At 45.7% G+C, this 16,769-nt stretch overlaps 1 protein-coding gene across 1 annotated transcript in view; it reads left to right on the top strand.

The window, feature by feature from the left end:
* SSC4D (scavenger receptor cysteine rich family member with 4 domains) overlaps nt 1–16,090 on the top strand; it is a 48,576-nt gene extending 32,486 nt beyond the window's left edge. The window contains exons 7-8 of the mRNA XM_030186020.1: nt 13,150–13,239; nt 15,774–16,090. Coding sequence (XP_030041880.1) covers nt 13,150–13,239; nt 15,774–16,090 — 407 coding nt within the window. The remainder of the gene's footprint in view (nt 1–13,149; nt 13,240–15,773) is intronic.
* Nucleotides 16,091–16,769: the final 679 nt, after the last annotated feature.

Genomic DNA, 16,769 nt, shown 5'->3' with positions numbered 1-16,769 from the left:
CAGGTGGAGGTGTGGCCTAGTGGTTAGGGTGGTGGACTTTGGTCCTGGGGAACTGAGGAGCTGAGTTCAATTCCCGGCACAGGCAGCTCCTTGTGACTCTGGGCAAGTCACTTAACCCTCCATTGCAGGGGCGTAGCTACGGGTGGGCCTGGCTGGGCCCAGGCCCACCCAATTTCAGCCCAGGCCCGCCCAGCGCCAGCCCCAGCACCCATCGCTGGCCACTGCTGCTTTTCCTGTTGAGCAGCAGGGCCGGCGCTACAAAAAGAAGAAGCGCTAACGGCGCTAAGGAAGACGAAAAATGTTTAAAAAAAAAAAAAAAGCGCGGCACCGGCAGGCACTGTCTAGGCAGCCTTGAGGCATTGGCTGCTGGCTCGCAGGCTCCTCCCGTCTCCTACGTCATGACGTAGGAGACGGGAGGAGCCTGCGAGCCAGCAGCCAATGCCTCAAGGCTGCCTAGACAGTGCCTGCCGGTGCCGCGCTTTTTTTTTTTTAAACATTTCTCGTCCTTAGCGCCGTTAGCGCTTCTTCTTTTTGTAGTGCCAGCCCTGCTGCTCAACAGGAAAAGCAGCAGTGGCCGGCGATGGAAGCTGGGGCTGGCTGGCGCTGGCATGCAGGGTGGGCCTCGTCGAAGAAAAGAGGGAAAACATGGAAGAATGGGGAGAAAAAGAGGGAAAACAGATGGAAGAATGGGGAGAAAAAGAGGGAAAACAGATGGAAGGATGGGGAGAAAAAGAGGGAAAACAGATGGAAGGATGGAAGGATGGGGAGAAAGAGGGAAAACAGATGGAAGGATGGCAGAGAATGAGGGAAAACATGGAAGGATGGGGAGAAAGAGGGAAAACATGGAAGGATGGGGAGAAAAGAGGGAAAATGATGGAAGGATGGCAAAGAAAGAGGGAAAACATGGAAGGATGGGGAGAAAGAGGGAAAATAGATGGAAGGATGGGGAGAAAAGATAGAAAACAGATGGAAGGATGGCAGAGAAAGAGGGAAAACAGATGGAAGGATGGGGAGAGAAAGAGGGAAAACGGATGGATGGGGAGAGAGACTGGATGGAAGGATGGGGAGAGAAAGGGGAGAGACTGGAAGGATGTGGAGAGAAGGGACACTGAACAGAAAAGGGTAGAGTGATACAGAGACACTGGTTAGAAAGCGGGAGAGAGAGACATTAGATGGAAGGATCAGGAGAGAGGGTAGATGGATGGAAGGATGGGGAGAGAAAGAGGGAAGACGCTGGATGGAAGGGTAGGGAGAAAGAGGTGACACTGGACGGAAGGATGCAGAAAGAAAGAGGGGAGACTACTGGAAGGATGGGGAGAGAGAGGGGAGACTGGAAGGATGGGGAGAGAAAGAAGAGAGCTGCTGGATGGAAAAGGAGAGTAGTGAAAGACTGGAGAATAAGAGGAAGGGGCATGGGGAGAACAAGGGTGAGAAAAAGATGAAAAGCCATAAGTAGATGAAGGAAATTAAAGAATGGATAGTAAGAATGAATTAAATCAGGACAGAGAGAGAGGCAGAAAAATATTGAAGAAAGCAAAGAAAAAGGAGAGAAAATGAGAAATGGCCAGTAAACCGTGGCAGAAAAGTTAAGCGAAAACGAAGGAAAGCAGAATCTAGAGACTGGGAGCGACACAATGAGAAAAAGTAAATGGCCATACAAGAAAGGTAAAGAAAATAATTTTATTTTTAATTTAGGATAAAGTAATATGGTACCTGTGTTAATGAAGTTTCAGAGACCAATACTTCCTTGCTTAGGTCAGGCGAGGATACCGTAACAGCATTATACTGACCTGAGGCAGGAGGTTTTGGCCTCTGAAAGCTCACTGAAAAGGGTGAATCTGATGCACTGAAAAGCAGGACTTTACCCTGTGTGACAAATGCATCTGATTAGCGTGACTAAATTTTGCTGGGGGAGGGGGGTAGAGAGAAAATTTTGTGCCCACCCACTTTGGGTTCAGGCCCATCCAAAATTGGCAGTCTGGCTACGCCACTGCTCCATTGCCTGCCGCATTGAGCCTGCCATGAGTGGGAAAGTGCGGGGTACAAATGTAACAAAAATAAATAAAATAATCAATTTTTCACTCATTCAAAAAGTACAAAGACCAGGGGGACACTCAATGAAATTGCATGGAAATATTTTTTCACTCAAAGAATAGTTAGGCTCTGAAACTCGTTGCCAGAGGATGTGGTAATGGCGGTTAGCTTATCTGGGTTTAAAAAGAGTTTGGACAAGGATCCAAGATGGCCGCACTCTACTAAGACGCTGCGAGTCTCGATCCTGCTGTCTATACGATGCCAAAACGTCGAGGGAGGCTAGCGGTTAGGACCTCACCGCAAACTCCCTCCTTACCTGGTCCACTTGATCGTCTTTGGAGACCGCAGGGAGTTTCTCATATTAGCGGAATGCAGCCAGAGGGAAGTTCCGGCGGATTGGGAGTATCAGGCTCCCCTGGCCTTGATGTCACCTTAAGCCCCGCTATGCGCACCCTACCTCCCCAGCCGGTTGGCGCAAGCTCCTTTCTCGCTGATCTGATGGGGTCTCCCTGCGAGGGTATCGTGGACCCGGAAGAACGTCGAGATGAGGTCTCGTTTCTATCAGAGAAGGGAGAGACGCCGCCGAGCAGTGAGGGGAGAGGAGCCGAGGGGCAGAGCAAACATGTGAAGACTTCTGAAAGGTTTGAATTACCGAAGGAGTTACTAGTTAAACCAAGGGAGGTCACATTGGACAAGCTGTGGGACTTAGTATCTATCCTGGGTCAAATTGTTTTTGAAACAGACTAATGAAATGGCACTTAAAATAGTAACATAGTAGATGACGGCAGAAAAAGACCTGCATGGTCCATCCAGTCTGCCCAAGACAAACTCATATGTGTATACCTTACCTTGAATTTGTACCTGTCCTTTTCAGGGCACAGACCATATAAGTCTGCCCAGCAGTATTTCCCGCCTCCCAACCACCAGTCCCGCCTCCCATCACCGGCTCTGGTACAGACCGTATAAGTCTGCCCTCCCCTATCCTCGCCTCCCAACCACCACCCCCTCTTCCCCCCAACTGCTCCGCCACCCAATTTCAGCTAAGCTTCTGAGGATCCATTCCTTCTGCACAGGATTCCTCTATGCATATCCCATGCATGTTCGAACTCCGTTACCGTTTTCATCTCCACCACCTCCCGCGGGAGGGCATTCCAAGCGTCCACCACCCTCTCCGTGAAAAAATACTTCCTGATATCTTTCCTGAGTCTGCCCCCCTTCAATCTCATTTCATGTCCTCTCGTTCTACCGCCTTCCCATCTCCGGAAAAGATTCGTTTGCGGATTAATACCTTTCAAATATTTGAACGTCTGTATCATATCATATCATATCATTAGAGAATGACTTACAAAAAACAAAGGAAAAGATTATGGATGATAAAACTGAAAAAAATGGATCAAAGACTGGTGAAATTGGAAACGATTCAACCTTTAATGACAAATGATTTGACAAATCTTAGAAAAAAAATGGAAATGTTTGACAATTACACGAAAAATCATAATCTAAGATTTGTCAATTTTCCTAGGATAAAGACTGTTGCTCCTCTTGATATGTTAAAACGTTATTTGCGAGACATTTTGAATATACCGGAACAGAATTTACCATCGTTTACTTTGGCTTATTATGTCCCAGGAAAAGAATCCGATCAAAAGACTGAAAGTCCATTGGATGTATCTCTTTTGCTTGAAACTTCTGACTCCGCATTAGCAACGGCCGCAACTTTGGTTGCAACCGTTGCACTTTTGCCAGATAAAGATTGGATCTTCTGCCTATTTTTCCGTAATAAAGATAAACCTTTTTAAGGTTATAAAATATTGTTATTTCCTGATGTCTCCAAGGAGACACGTAGACGGAGGAAACAATTTTTGCTCCTTAAGCCTGAAATACTGCACTTGGGGGGTACCTTTTTTTTAAGATACCCCTGCAAGTGCATAGTGAGACTTGATGAGAAGAAATATGTATATACAGAACCAATTCATATGTCTGCTCTTATAGCCTCGGTGAAAAAGGATAATGGAATAATTAACTCTTCTCAGTAGAGTCTGTGTTAACCTTTATTAATTTCCTTTTTCTTTGCTCCCCTTGAATTCCTAAATTTTGGATCCCTAATTTATGGACTTGAGTATCACTATTTACCTAATTGAAAGTTGATTTCTTTTGTTACATCGTTATTTGTATGATACTCAGGGCCGTGCCAACACGGTAAGTGAGGTAAGCATGGCAGGGGGGCGCTTCCCTCTGGGGGGCGCCGCCACACCATGCTCACCTCGCTCGCCCTCCCGCTCCCATTGTTCAACTTCCCGCCCTCTTCTCCCCCTCCCAACATCCCTTTTCTTTTTTTTTCCTTTTTAAATTTACCTCCGTGGCGGTTCCGGCAGCGCAGCGTCAGTGAAGGAGGCGGCGCTCCCGACCTCTCTAGCCTTCTCTTCGCTGTGTTCCACCTTCTTCTGACGTCATTTCCTTGACGTCAGAAGAAGGCGGAACACAGCGAAGGGAAGGCTAGAGACGTCGGGAGCGCCGCCTCCTTCACTGATACTGCGCTGCCGGAACCGCCACGGAGGTAAATTTAAAAAAAAGAAAAGGGATGTTGGGGGGGAGAGAAGAGGGCGGGCAGTTGAACAATGGGAGTGGGAGGGCAGGGGAGAGACGAGAGCATGGATGCGAAGGGGGAGGGGAGAAGAGGACGGGCCAGGCCAGGCCAACTGGGACGTGATGGGACATGGGAGCGAGAGGAGAGAGAGGACCATGGATGTGAGGGGGGGTCATGGAAGGGAGAGAGGGGAATTGCTGGATAGGGATTAATGGAGGGTGACAGAGGAGCATGGATGGGAGGGGCAGGGCTCAGGGAGAGAGGGGAATTGCTGGAAAAGGATGAATGGAGGGGGCAGGGGACAGAGGAGCATGGATGGGCATGGATTGGGAGGGCAGGGCTCAGGGAGAGAGGGGAATTGCTGGAAAAGGATGAATTGGAGGGGGCAGGGGACAGAGGAGCATGGATGGGAGGGCAGGGCTCAGGGAGAGAGGAGAAATTGCTGGACATAGAGGGGAGGGAAGAGAGATGAAGGAGATGAAATGAGGGAAAAGGAAGAGCGGAGAAAAACTGTACATGGATGAACAAAATAGGCAGAAGCTGAGGACCAGAAATGAAGAAGAAAGGAGGAAAGGAAAGAAATAAATAGAAAGGAAGCCCTGGAAACAGAGTTAAGAGGACAGATAGCAGCAGAATCAGATACTGGGCCAGCATGATCAGAAAAAGAAAGTCACCAGACAACAATGGTAGAAAAAAATCATTTTATTTTCATTTTAGTGTTTGGAATATGTCCACTTTGAGAATTTACATCTGCTATCTTATTTTGCAATGTATAGCAATTTGTTTCTAAGAATATTGCTGACAATTCCTGTCAGTGTGGCAAGTGGTGAACGATCATTTTCACGGGGGGGGGGGAGGGGAGGGCCGCCGCCGCCGCCAACTGATAGTCTGCAGGGGGGGGTGCCAACTGATAGTCTGCAGGGGGGCGCCAGAGACCCTAGGCACGGCCCTGATGATACTTTTCCAATCAAGATGTGTCTTGTAAATTTGACTAAATTGAATAAAAAAAAAAAAGAGTTTGGACAAGTTCCTGGAGGAAAAATCCATAGTCTGTTGTTGAGATGGACATGAGGGGAGTCACTGCTTGCCCTTGGATTCGTAGCATGGAATGGTGCTACTAATTGGGTTTCTGCCAGGTACTTGTGACCTGGATTGGCCATTGCTGGAAGCAGGATACTGGGCTAGATGGACCATTGGTCTGACTCAGTATGGCTATTCTTATATTCTTATGTGACCATTAGGCTAGTCATTCTCCAGAAGACAAAATCTTATGGACCATACATAACAATTTAAATTTCCTCTGATAACCAATTGGTAGGCAATCAGGCTCATTTTCAAAGCACTTAGCCTCCCAAAGTTCCATAGAAACCTATGGAACTTAGCCTCCCAAAGTGCTTCGAAAATATGCCTCAATGACTGTTAATAAGCAGTGGGGTAACATGATTGTGCAATCTGGTTCTATAATTAACGTGATGACTGTATTTCGCAAACATTTCAGAGAAGCAGCACAAAGTCCATTATAGACAGCATTGAAGTAGTCCAACCCCCACTCTGAAGCTACCCTCCTCATTATCCACTGTGACACTGAAAGAAACTTTTCCATCCACCAAAGAAGCATTTTGTCTACCACCTTGTTCCAGTTATCAACAGGGACCTTGTTCTCATCCTAGACAGCAGACAGCCTAGAATTTACAACCAGTTCTCTGGTCAAAACCTGACACACACGATTGGATCCAATCAGGCATAGCCAGTACTCCAGTGTCTGTTATAGAAAGTCTTCCTGTGGGGGGAAGGATAAGGTTTAATATAAATTGCTAACTAAAATGATCTCATATGTCCAGGTTCTCAGCATACTACGGAACGGACATATACATATACTTCATCTATTGGAAACCTGCCACGTGGCCCACCTAGAGGTCCATAGGCAACCTTCCAACATTGAGAAGTACCCTTAAAGGAACTCTCCTCACTCTTAGAGACAAATGCAATCAATGCAAAGGAAGAGAGCCTTTTTCAAATGAAGGAGAGCTCTGGAATGAGGGGGCATATGACAAAATTAAGAGGGAATAGGCTTAGGAGTAATCTAAGGAAGTACTATTTCACAGAAAGGGTGGTGGAGGCATGGAATGGCCTATGGTGGAGGTGGTGGAGTCGAGGACTGTTCATGGGATAAGCATGTGGGATCGCTTAGGAACAGGAAGAATTAGGGGTTACAGAGGATGGGCAGACTGAATGGGTCATATGGCCTTTATCTGCCGTCATGTTTCTATGTTTCTAAACCTGTCCCACCAAGGGAAAGGGGACAAGGATTTTATTCCCAGTATGTTTATATTTATCAAAAACGTACTATACTGCATATTCCCGGCTAGGAGATCTAAGCAGTTTACAGCTAAAAAAAAAACACCATAGAAAGTATTTCCTGATCCCAAAGAAAACAGAAGGACTCCATCTAATTCTAGAAATAATGGCTTTGAGCACAATCTTTGTATAGGAAAACGTTCATAATGCTTTCTCTAGGCTCCTTAATAATCCTTTTTCATCAAAAAGGAGACTGATTGTCCTCCTTAGATCTAAAGAGACCCTATACCCACACAATATATATTTAAGTGACATGAAGTATCTCAGATCCTAATAAGAAAACTCCATGTTCAGAATCAAATACTGCCCTTTGCCAATGTACATGCTATAAGTATTCAAAAATTGCCACGGCAAAAGTGTTGACTATAAAATTTGCATACAGAACAAGCACCCATGATAGTACATCCTTATTTCTTGTGTGCATTGAAATATATTTACACATTAGATTTAAGACTACATTAAATTATGCCTTGTAGCGCTATAGAAGTGATAAGTAGTAGTAGTAAATTGTTGTTTGAAGGTTCTGTGTGTTTGTGAGCTTTTATAAAATACACACAATTTTTAAAATGCTTATAGGCACCTGTTATACAACGACATAAGAACATAAGTGTTGCCACACTGGGACAGACCGAAGGTCCATCAAGCCCAGCCTGCTGTTTCCAACATTGGCCAATCTAGGTTACAAGTACCTGACAAGATCCCAAAACAGTACAATACATTTTATGCTGCTTATCCTAGAAATAAGCAGTGGATTTTCCCCAAGTCCACCTTAATAATGGCTTATGGACTTCTTTTTTAGGAAGGTATCCAAACTTCCATTATTATTGTAAAGCTGGAGGGAAACATCACAGTCCTACAGAAGGGTAGAATCTAACCCATAAGTCAAAAAGACCTGGGGAGGTTAAGCACAACTACATTTCTCTATATCCCTAGGAACAGAGGAAGTCACCTGAGAGAATTTTGGAGTAGGAGGAGCCCTGTGGGAAGATGCCGTAAATGTAAGGTGGGTGGGGCTTCCAATCAAGTGGCAGCTGCAGATCTGCAGGTTGATTCATTTGGAGAAGGCTTCACATATGGGGATGGTCCACAGCTGGAGAAATGGAGTTCCAGTTGTTAGCCCATGAATGCGGAGGGACCTGGGATGACTAACTTAGGGCTCTTTTTACAAAGCGGTGCTACTGATTAGTGTGTGCTGAATGAGAAGAAGAATATGTGTGAGATAGATTTGCATGCACTGCCTTCTTGGAATGGAAATCTCTCATGCATATTCATTGTGGAATGGATATCTTGAAAACCTGACTGGCCAGGTGGTCCCTGAGGACTGGGTTGAAAACCACTGTCCTAGATCACCAGAGATGTACAAGGTAGACCCGGGGGACCCACGGAGGTGGGAGGGGGGGATCCAGGAAGGGGGGAAATCAGAGGTGGTGAGGGCATCTGCATCCCTTATGCGGGTCCATAGGCGATGCTACGGGGGTAGAAGGGGTAAAATTCCCCCCTCAAAATCTTAGTTGCACCCCCAGTGGTCTGCTCCCTTCCCTTCCAATTTGTTCTCCTCCCTGCTCCCCCCCCCCAAAAACAAAATGCAGAACCATGCAAAACCCAAGGGATTGTTTCAACATCGGGATGAAGTACTTCTCTGCATGAAAGAAGAGTGGGACTTGAAGGTGGTTGCATCTGATGACCTTAAGGTAGCCAGACTGGTAGAAAGGTTGAAGGCAAAAGCCAGAAGGGCGCTTGGGTGCATAGGGAGAGGCATGGCCAACAGGAAAAAAAGAGATGGTAATGTCTTTGCATAAATCTGTAGTTTGATCTCATTGGGCTAATGTGTATCTTTGATATAAGAGCACAAGTGGAGTGCAGGTGCACAAAACTCAAAGTACTGGATTTCAGACGTGCTGATTTTGGTAAAATGGGGGCATATCTGAAGAAGGAGCTGATGGCAGGGGTAGGCACTGGATTAGTGGAAGCACAGTGGTCCAAGCTGAAAGCTGTTATGGCAACAGATCTTTATACGAGGAAAGTAAACAAAAACAAGAGAAACAGGAAGCCTGGATGGTTCTCCAAACAAGTGGCTGAAAAAGAAGGGCAAAAGAGACAGCGTTCAAAAAATAAAGAAGAACGCAACATGGACTAGACTACCGGATTAAACTCAAAGAAGCAAAGTGGGAAATATGGCTAGCGAAAACACAGGCAGAAGAAAAAATGGCTAAGGGGAAAGAAGAAAAGCTAGGAATAGAATTGGAAGACTGAAAGACACTGAGAATAGTTATGTAGAAAGTGTTGAGGATAAAGCAAACATGCTAAACAAATACTTCTCCAATATTCATGGAAGAAAATTCTGGAGGACCATGGTGGGCTGCTGAGGGTATACCTGAGAATGGAGTGGATATTGAAAGCATGTATAAACAACTTGAAAATCTGAAAGTGGATAAATCTATAGGCAGGATAGGATACATCCCTAGATACTGAGGGAGCTCAGAGAAGTCCTGGCGGGACATCTTAAGGATTTATTTAATAGATCTTTAGAGATGGGAGAGGTTCCGCAGGCTTGGCGATGAGTGGATGTAGTCCCTCTTCACAAAAGCAGGGAAAGGGAAGAAGTGGGAAACTATAAGCCAGTAAGCCTCACATTGGTGGCAGGAAAAAATAATGAGTTGCTGCTGAAGAAAAAGATAGTTAACTTTCTAGAATCCAACGGGTTGCAGGATCCGAGGCAACATGGCTTTACCAAAAGAAAATCCTGCCAAACAAATCTGATTGATTTCTTTGACTGGGTGACCAAGAACTGGATGAAGGACATACACTAGATGTAATCTATTTGGATTTCAACAAAGCCTTTGATGTGCTTCCTCACAGAAAACTCGTGAACAAGCTGAGATGGCTGAACTTAGGACCCAAAGCGGTGAAATGGATTGGAAATTGGTTGACCAACAGGCGGCAGATGGTGGTAGCAAATGGAATCCGTTCGGAGGACAGGAAGTTGAATAGTGGAGTGCCTCAGGGGTTGGTACTGCGACCCATTCTGTTTAACATTGCTAAAGGGTTAGAAGGAAAAGTTAGCCTTTTTGCGGATGACATGAAAATAGCCAAAAGAGTGGATACTCTAGAGGCAGTAGAAACCATGAGAATAAATCTCCAAAAATCAGAAGAATGGTCAAAGGTCTGGCAGTTAAAATTTAGCACCAAGAAATGCAGAGTGATGCACTTGGGGTGCAGAAATCCAAAGGAGATGTATCAGATAGGAGGAGAGAGATTGATAAGCACAGCTCAGGAGAGTGACCTTTGGGTAATTGTGTTTGAGGATTTCAAACTGGAGAAAAGTACATCAAGGAGTCATTAGCAGGGTGGGAGCATCTGGGAGAAGTAGACGCCCCACTCTATATGTCAAACCTAGTGGACCTACCACCTAGAAGCGCCAAAAGATCGGCCCGCAAATTCCTCAATCTGAACTTCCCCAGCTGTAAAGGAATTAAATACAAACAGTCTTAAGCTACTACTTTTGCGTATAAAAGCACACAGATCTGGAACACATTACCCATGGCCCTGAAAAATATAGACAATCTAACCAGCTTTCGCAAATCTTTGAAGACATATCTCTTCAACAAAGCCTACTAAAAACATCCTTAATAAATCATTCCTCAAACTACTCAGGTGCATCAAAAACACCTCTCACAACACTTACCTTCAGCCTATTATCGACTGTATTTAAGATCATGTAATGACTGCATCATAACAACACTCTGTAAGCCATATTGAGCTTGCAAAAAGGTGGGATAATGTGGGGTACAAATGCAATAAATAAATAAGGTGGCAAAAAAATGCGACAAGGCAGTGGCCATGGTCAGAAGGATGCTAGGCTGCATAGAGTGGGGTATAACCAGCAGAAGAAAGGAGGTGTTGATGCCCCTGTACAAGTTGTTGGTGAGGCCCCATTTGGAGTATTGTGTTCAGTACTGGAGGCCATATCTTGCTAAGGACTTGAAACGGTTCATAGAAAAGCAACAAAAACGATTTGAGGTTTGCATCACAAGACGTATGAGGAGAGACTTGAAGACCTGAACATGTAGACCTTGGAGGAAAGGAGAGACAGGGGTGATATGATACAGACGTTCAAATAGTTGCAAGGTATTAATGTACAAACAAACCTTTTCCAGAGACGTGAGGTGGTAGAACTAGAGGACATGAATTGAGGTTACAGGGGGGCTGACTCAGGAATATTAAAAAATACATGGGATAAACACAAAGGAGTCCTGTATAGAAGGCATGAAACCAAACAACTTTGATGGCAACACCAGTAATTGGGAAGCAAAGCCAGTGCTGGGCAGACTTCTACGGTCTGTGCCCAGACGGTGGGTGGACAGATTCATCTTCAATAACTGGAGAACAAGGCCAGTGCTGGGCAGACTTCTACGGTCTGTGCCTTGAAAATGGCAAGGACAAATCAAGATTAAGTATACATATGTAACATAGTAACATAGTAGATGACGGCAGAAAAAGACCTGCACGGTCCATCCAGTCTGCCCAACAAGATAACTCATATTTGCTGCTTTTTGTGTATACCCTACTTTGATTTGTACCTGTGCTCTTCAGGGCACAGACCGTATAAGTCTGCCCCGCACTATCCCCGCCTCCCAACCACCAGCCCCACCTCCCAATCACCGGCTCTGGCACAGGCACAGACCGTATAAGTCTGCCCAGCACTATCCTCACCTCCCCACCACCAGCCCTGCCTCCCAACCACCGGCTCTGGCACCATCCCCGCCTCCCAACCACCAGCCCCGCCTCCCGATCTTGACTAAGCTCCTGAGGATCCATTCCTTCGGCACAGGATTCCTTTATGCTTATCCCACGCATGTTTGAATTCCGTTACCGTTTTCATTTCCACCACCTCCCGCGGGAGGGCATTCCAAGCATCCACCACTCTCCGTGAAAAAATACTTCCTGACATTTTTCTTGAGTCTGCCCCCCTTCAATCTCATTTCATGTCCTCTCATTCTACCACCTTCCCATGTAGTATCACATCATACCTTATACTATGAGCTTATCATGTTGGGCAGATTGGATGGACCATACACGTCTTTATCTGCTGTTATCTACTATGTTTCCATGTAAAACAACATAAACAGGATGGAACTGGTCCAGAGGGCAGTCACTAAAATGGTCGCTGGTCTTTGTGATAAAGCATATAGGGAGAAATTTAAAGATATAAATATATAGACTTTGGAAGAAAGGTGGAAGAGGAAGATATGATAGAGATATTTAAAGACCTCTGTGATGTCAATTGCACAGGAAGTAGAGGGCCTCTTTCTATTGAAAGGAAGCTTTGGAATGAGGGAGGTCATAGGATGAGTGTGAAAGGGGACAGACTTAGGCATATTCTAAGGAAATATTTAACGAAAGCGTGGTAGACGCGTGGAACAGCCTCCTAGTGGAGGTGGTGTAGATGAGAACAAGGGGACAAGTACATAGAGGATCTCTGAGGGAGAGCAAGTAATTGCAAAACTTATTAGTTGGTGTAGATGGACAGGCTGGATAGGCATTTTTTCTGTTTTTAAGAACAGCCTAAATGCAGGGACAGCTTCGCTATTAGGCAACCTAGGCAGATATCTAAGGCTGCAGCTTCCCGGGATAGCAAAGAGCAGCTGCAAATGGAACAAAAGCAAAACAACAGGCATGACAGTCACATTAAGTCAAAGAATCATCAGTGTAGACTTTTACTCCTAGGCAGGGTATGCTGTTTTCAAATGCCTTTTGTTATGTCTGTTCTCTGGTTGAACTTGCTGTAAACTGGCTCAGGTGAATTCTTTCAAAACGTCACTTAATAAATCATAATAGATAAAATTGTGTGTGTGTGTGTTTAATTATCAAAATCTCAGGAGAGGGTGGGCAATGAACCTGTGAGCTAATTGGGGGGGGGGGGGGGGGGGCAAGGATGAAGGTTCACCTAGGGTGTCTAATATCCTTAAACCAAACCTCTCCAAACAGTACTATCTTAAAATCCCTGGTTTCTGCTGTAGGTCTTTCATGAATCTGAGGAATTTTCTGATGCCTCAATAAAAACCCCAAATAGCGGTTAATGAGGAGGGAAGGCTGGTTGATTGGGGTCCACCAGCACTAAGCAGTTTACCACTCACTGTGCCTTTATTTTCTGTTTTCTCTTGCACCAGGGCTGCAAGAATGGAGAAGCCATTCCAGAGGAGACACATTTAAGACTATGACCACAACGAAAACCACATCTATCACTCTACCAAAGGAGGGTACGTAGCCTGCAGATGAGACTTTATGCACATTGATCTCATGGAATTGAGAAAAGGGGCAGGTCTTGGTATCCCATCCTTTGTGGTAATCAGAGATTGATTTTCAACACAACAGAGTGGAAATGCATGGGATAGGTATGCTGTATGCACCAGGTTGATTACCTTAAAACCAAGTCGGTCTAGGGACAATGAGTGGAGCTGAGAACCTCTCCCTAAACATTTTAACCCTTTGCTTATGCCATGATCAGGACCTGCTTAGTCTACCTATCCACTTTCTTTCCAAAATAACGCTCCAATTACTTATGTGTTCTAGTTAATAACTGGGGTAAGGCTGCCTAAAACGGTGTAAGACAACACACTGAATTATTATAGACATTTTCACATTCTGGAAATACATTGTCCATGTTTCTAGGTGTTCTATGAGGTTTTCTTTTTACATAAATTGGAAAGTATTTTCCCCTCACTTCCAAATCTGATTGCCACTTCCTACTAGCAGATAACATTATAAAAGCCTAGAGGTCGACTGGACTTCAGTTTTGATTTTGGATTCTGCACTGAAACCGACCCAAAATCCGGGTTGTGGTTTTGGATGAAAATGCCTGCGCATTTTGAGCAGAAATCTGAAACTGTATCTCCGCTGTCATTGCCAGCCAGCTCCCCCCCCCCCCCCCCCCCGGGCTGCTCACCACTCCACTCTCCTCCCCCGGTAGGCCCTCTCCAAGCCTGCCTTGTAAAGGCCAGGTGGTTTAATGGTGTCTTTGGGGCAGGAGCATCCCGAGTTGCTCCTGCCCCTGTCAGCTGCACTGTAAACATAGTGGTTGTGACTTCCCACTGCTGCCATTTTGGAACAATTCACTGCTGCTCAGGCCATTCCCATTTCCAAAATGGCGGCCATGACCACCATGGCAGTCTTGCAAGGCTGCTGTGTAAAGTCATAGCTGTCAGTGTTGCAGCACAGCCGACGAGGATAGGAGCAACTCAGAATGCTCCTGCCCCAAAGACATCACTAGACCACCAGGGCCTTTACAATGTAGGCCCAGGGAGGACCTATGAGAAGGGGGAAGGAATGGTGGGTGGCCTGGGAGGAGAACGTGTTTTATGACAAGGGGTTGAAGGGAGACAGGCTTGCAATGGCGGTAGTAGGGGGCAGGGGCAGTTTGGTTATGGTTATGGTAGAAACTGAGCAATGGATTTTGGCCGTGGATTCTGGTTCAGCTGGAATCAAATCTGCAGTTTCGATTGGCCTCTAGCCCTTCCACTAGGCAGACAAGGCAGCACAGAAGGACAGCAACATTTCATCTCCCCTTATCCCATGTCCAGCATCTCCCTCCCCCTTTTCCTGGATCTGAGCTGAGGTTGTAAGCAGACTCAGCACTAGAGCTGTATCAAATAGCATATTTTTCTATTCAGCCAAATATGAATAATGAAAAATATTATTTGGCCAAATACAAATAACATAACAAATAAAAGAAGCAATGTGAAACCAGAGATCAGTTGTTTATTTCAGTAGGATTTAGCACTGTAGAGCCCTGGATTATTTGTATTCTTATTTAAACTATTCAGCTAAATACAAATAATGTATTTGGGACACTGTTCGGGGCAGAATTGAATCAAATACAAATATTCGGCACAGCCCTACTCAGCACTGGATTGGGACCTATTAACATAGGCCTGTGCTCAAACACTGCACCTACACCTCTCCAACACAGGAAATGCTGCTGGGGGGAAGGCAGAAGCAGCGCTGCGTGATTTGGGGCCTGTCTAAAGGCTTTGCACCTGTGCTGAGTCTGCTTGCAACTTTGGCCTGGGTCAGGGAAAAGGAGGAGATGCTGGACAGGGGTAAGGAAGGGGAAGGTAGGGAAGTGGAATGGGGGGGGGGGGGGAGAGGATAGGGAGTGAAAGGAGGGATGCTAGACTATGAGGGATTAGGACTGGGAAGTGGAGATATTGAACTACAGGGGCATAGAGAATAGGGCCTTGAGGAACTCCAGAGGACGTGGGGGGGGGGGGGGGGGGGGGGGGAGAGGTGCGCACTGCTGAAAGGTTACCTAGGGCATCAGATACTCTAGTGTTGGCTCTGATACCATACAGAAGTTGATTGAATGGCTCTAGAATTTTCAGAACAGGGTATATCCAGCTTTTAAGTATGTTAGAACTGCAGGCACATGTACAGAGATGCCAAGTTACCCACTTCCAAGTTTATTTAGAATTTGCTACCCTGTGGCAGCCAGTTCCAGGCTGGAGATTTTAGGATAGACCTGGTTTTGAACTTACATCCCAAAGCAGTGTGGGATTTGTAGTGCCTGATCCTTCCTGTTCATTGAAATCAGTGCTTCAAGTCCCATAATACACCAAGATGAGGTGGTCAAAAATCTAGGACTGCCCCAAATCTCCAGACTGGAACTAGGTAACTTGACATTTCCGCATATATGCCATGGCGAAAAAAAACAGGACTGGATCTACCTGCCGAGCTGGCAAACGTAATCTGAAAATTGAGCAGCTGCTTTGTTCATTTATCTCTCTTTACCCCACAGGGTCAGTTCGTCTGGTGAACGGCAGCCACAGGTGTGAAGGGCGGGTGGAGATCTTTTTCCTATTGCAATGGGGGACAGTGTGTGATGATGCCTGGGACCTCAGGGATGCCCAGGTGGTTTGTAGGCAGATGGGCTGTAGCACTGCCCTGGAAGCTTGGGAAGAGGGGCACTATGGCCCAGGCAATGGCTACATCTTCCTTGACAACTTGAAATGTCGTGGTAATGAAAGTTCCCTACTGCACTGTTCCCACATCCGCTGGGGCGTCCATAACTGCGACCACTCAGAAGACGCAGGAGTCTCATGCAGACTCTTGTGATCAGCTGTACGTCAGCAGCCTGCAGACTTGAAAACATGCAAATAGCTAAATGTTGTACCTAATGTTTCAGTTCTGTGTTTTTCTTCTAATGTGCAATTTAAAAGTCCACTATAACAGCATTTTTATGTTGGGCTATTGATGTCATTTTTAACTTTTCTTCTTCTCTACTGAATTGTATTTATGTAACTACTTGAGGGCAATTCAACAACCTGGCACTCCCTTTTATTTATTTATTTTTGTTACATTTGTACCCCGCGCTTTCCCACTCATGGCAGGCTCAATGCGGCTTACATGGGGCAATGGAGGGTTAAGTGACTTGCCCAGAGTCACAAGGAGCTGCCTGTGCCTGAAGTGGGAATCGAACTCAGTTCCTCTGTCCAAAGTCCACCACCCTAACCACTAGGCCACTCCTCCACTGTTGCTACTATTGGAGATTCTACATGGAATGTTGCTAGTGGAATAGCAACATTCCATGTAGAATCTCCAATAGTAGCAACGTTCCAAGTAGAATCTCCAATAGTAGCAACATTCCATGTAGAATCTCCAATATTCCATGTAGAATCTCCAATAGTAGCAACGTTCCAAGTAGAATCTCCAATAGTAGCAACGTTCCATGTAGAAGTCGGCCCTTGCAGATCACCAATGTGGCCGCGCAGGCTTCTGCTTCTGTGAGTCTGAC

This window comes from Microcaecilia unicolor, chromosome 13 (genome assembly GCF_901765095.1).
Source record: "Microcaecilia unicolor chromosome 13, aMicUni1.1, whole genome shotgun sequence".
In the NCBI taxonomy this organism is placed as follows: domain Eukaryota; kingdom Metazoa; phylum Chordata; class Amphibia; order Gymnophiona; family Siphonopidae; genus Microcaecilia; species Microcaecilia unicolor.
Note: the sequence above shows the minus strand (reverse complement) of the source record. Positions and strands in the feature narration are given on the sequence as shown.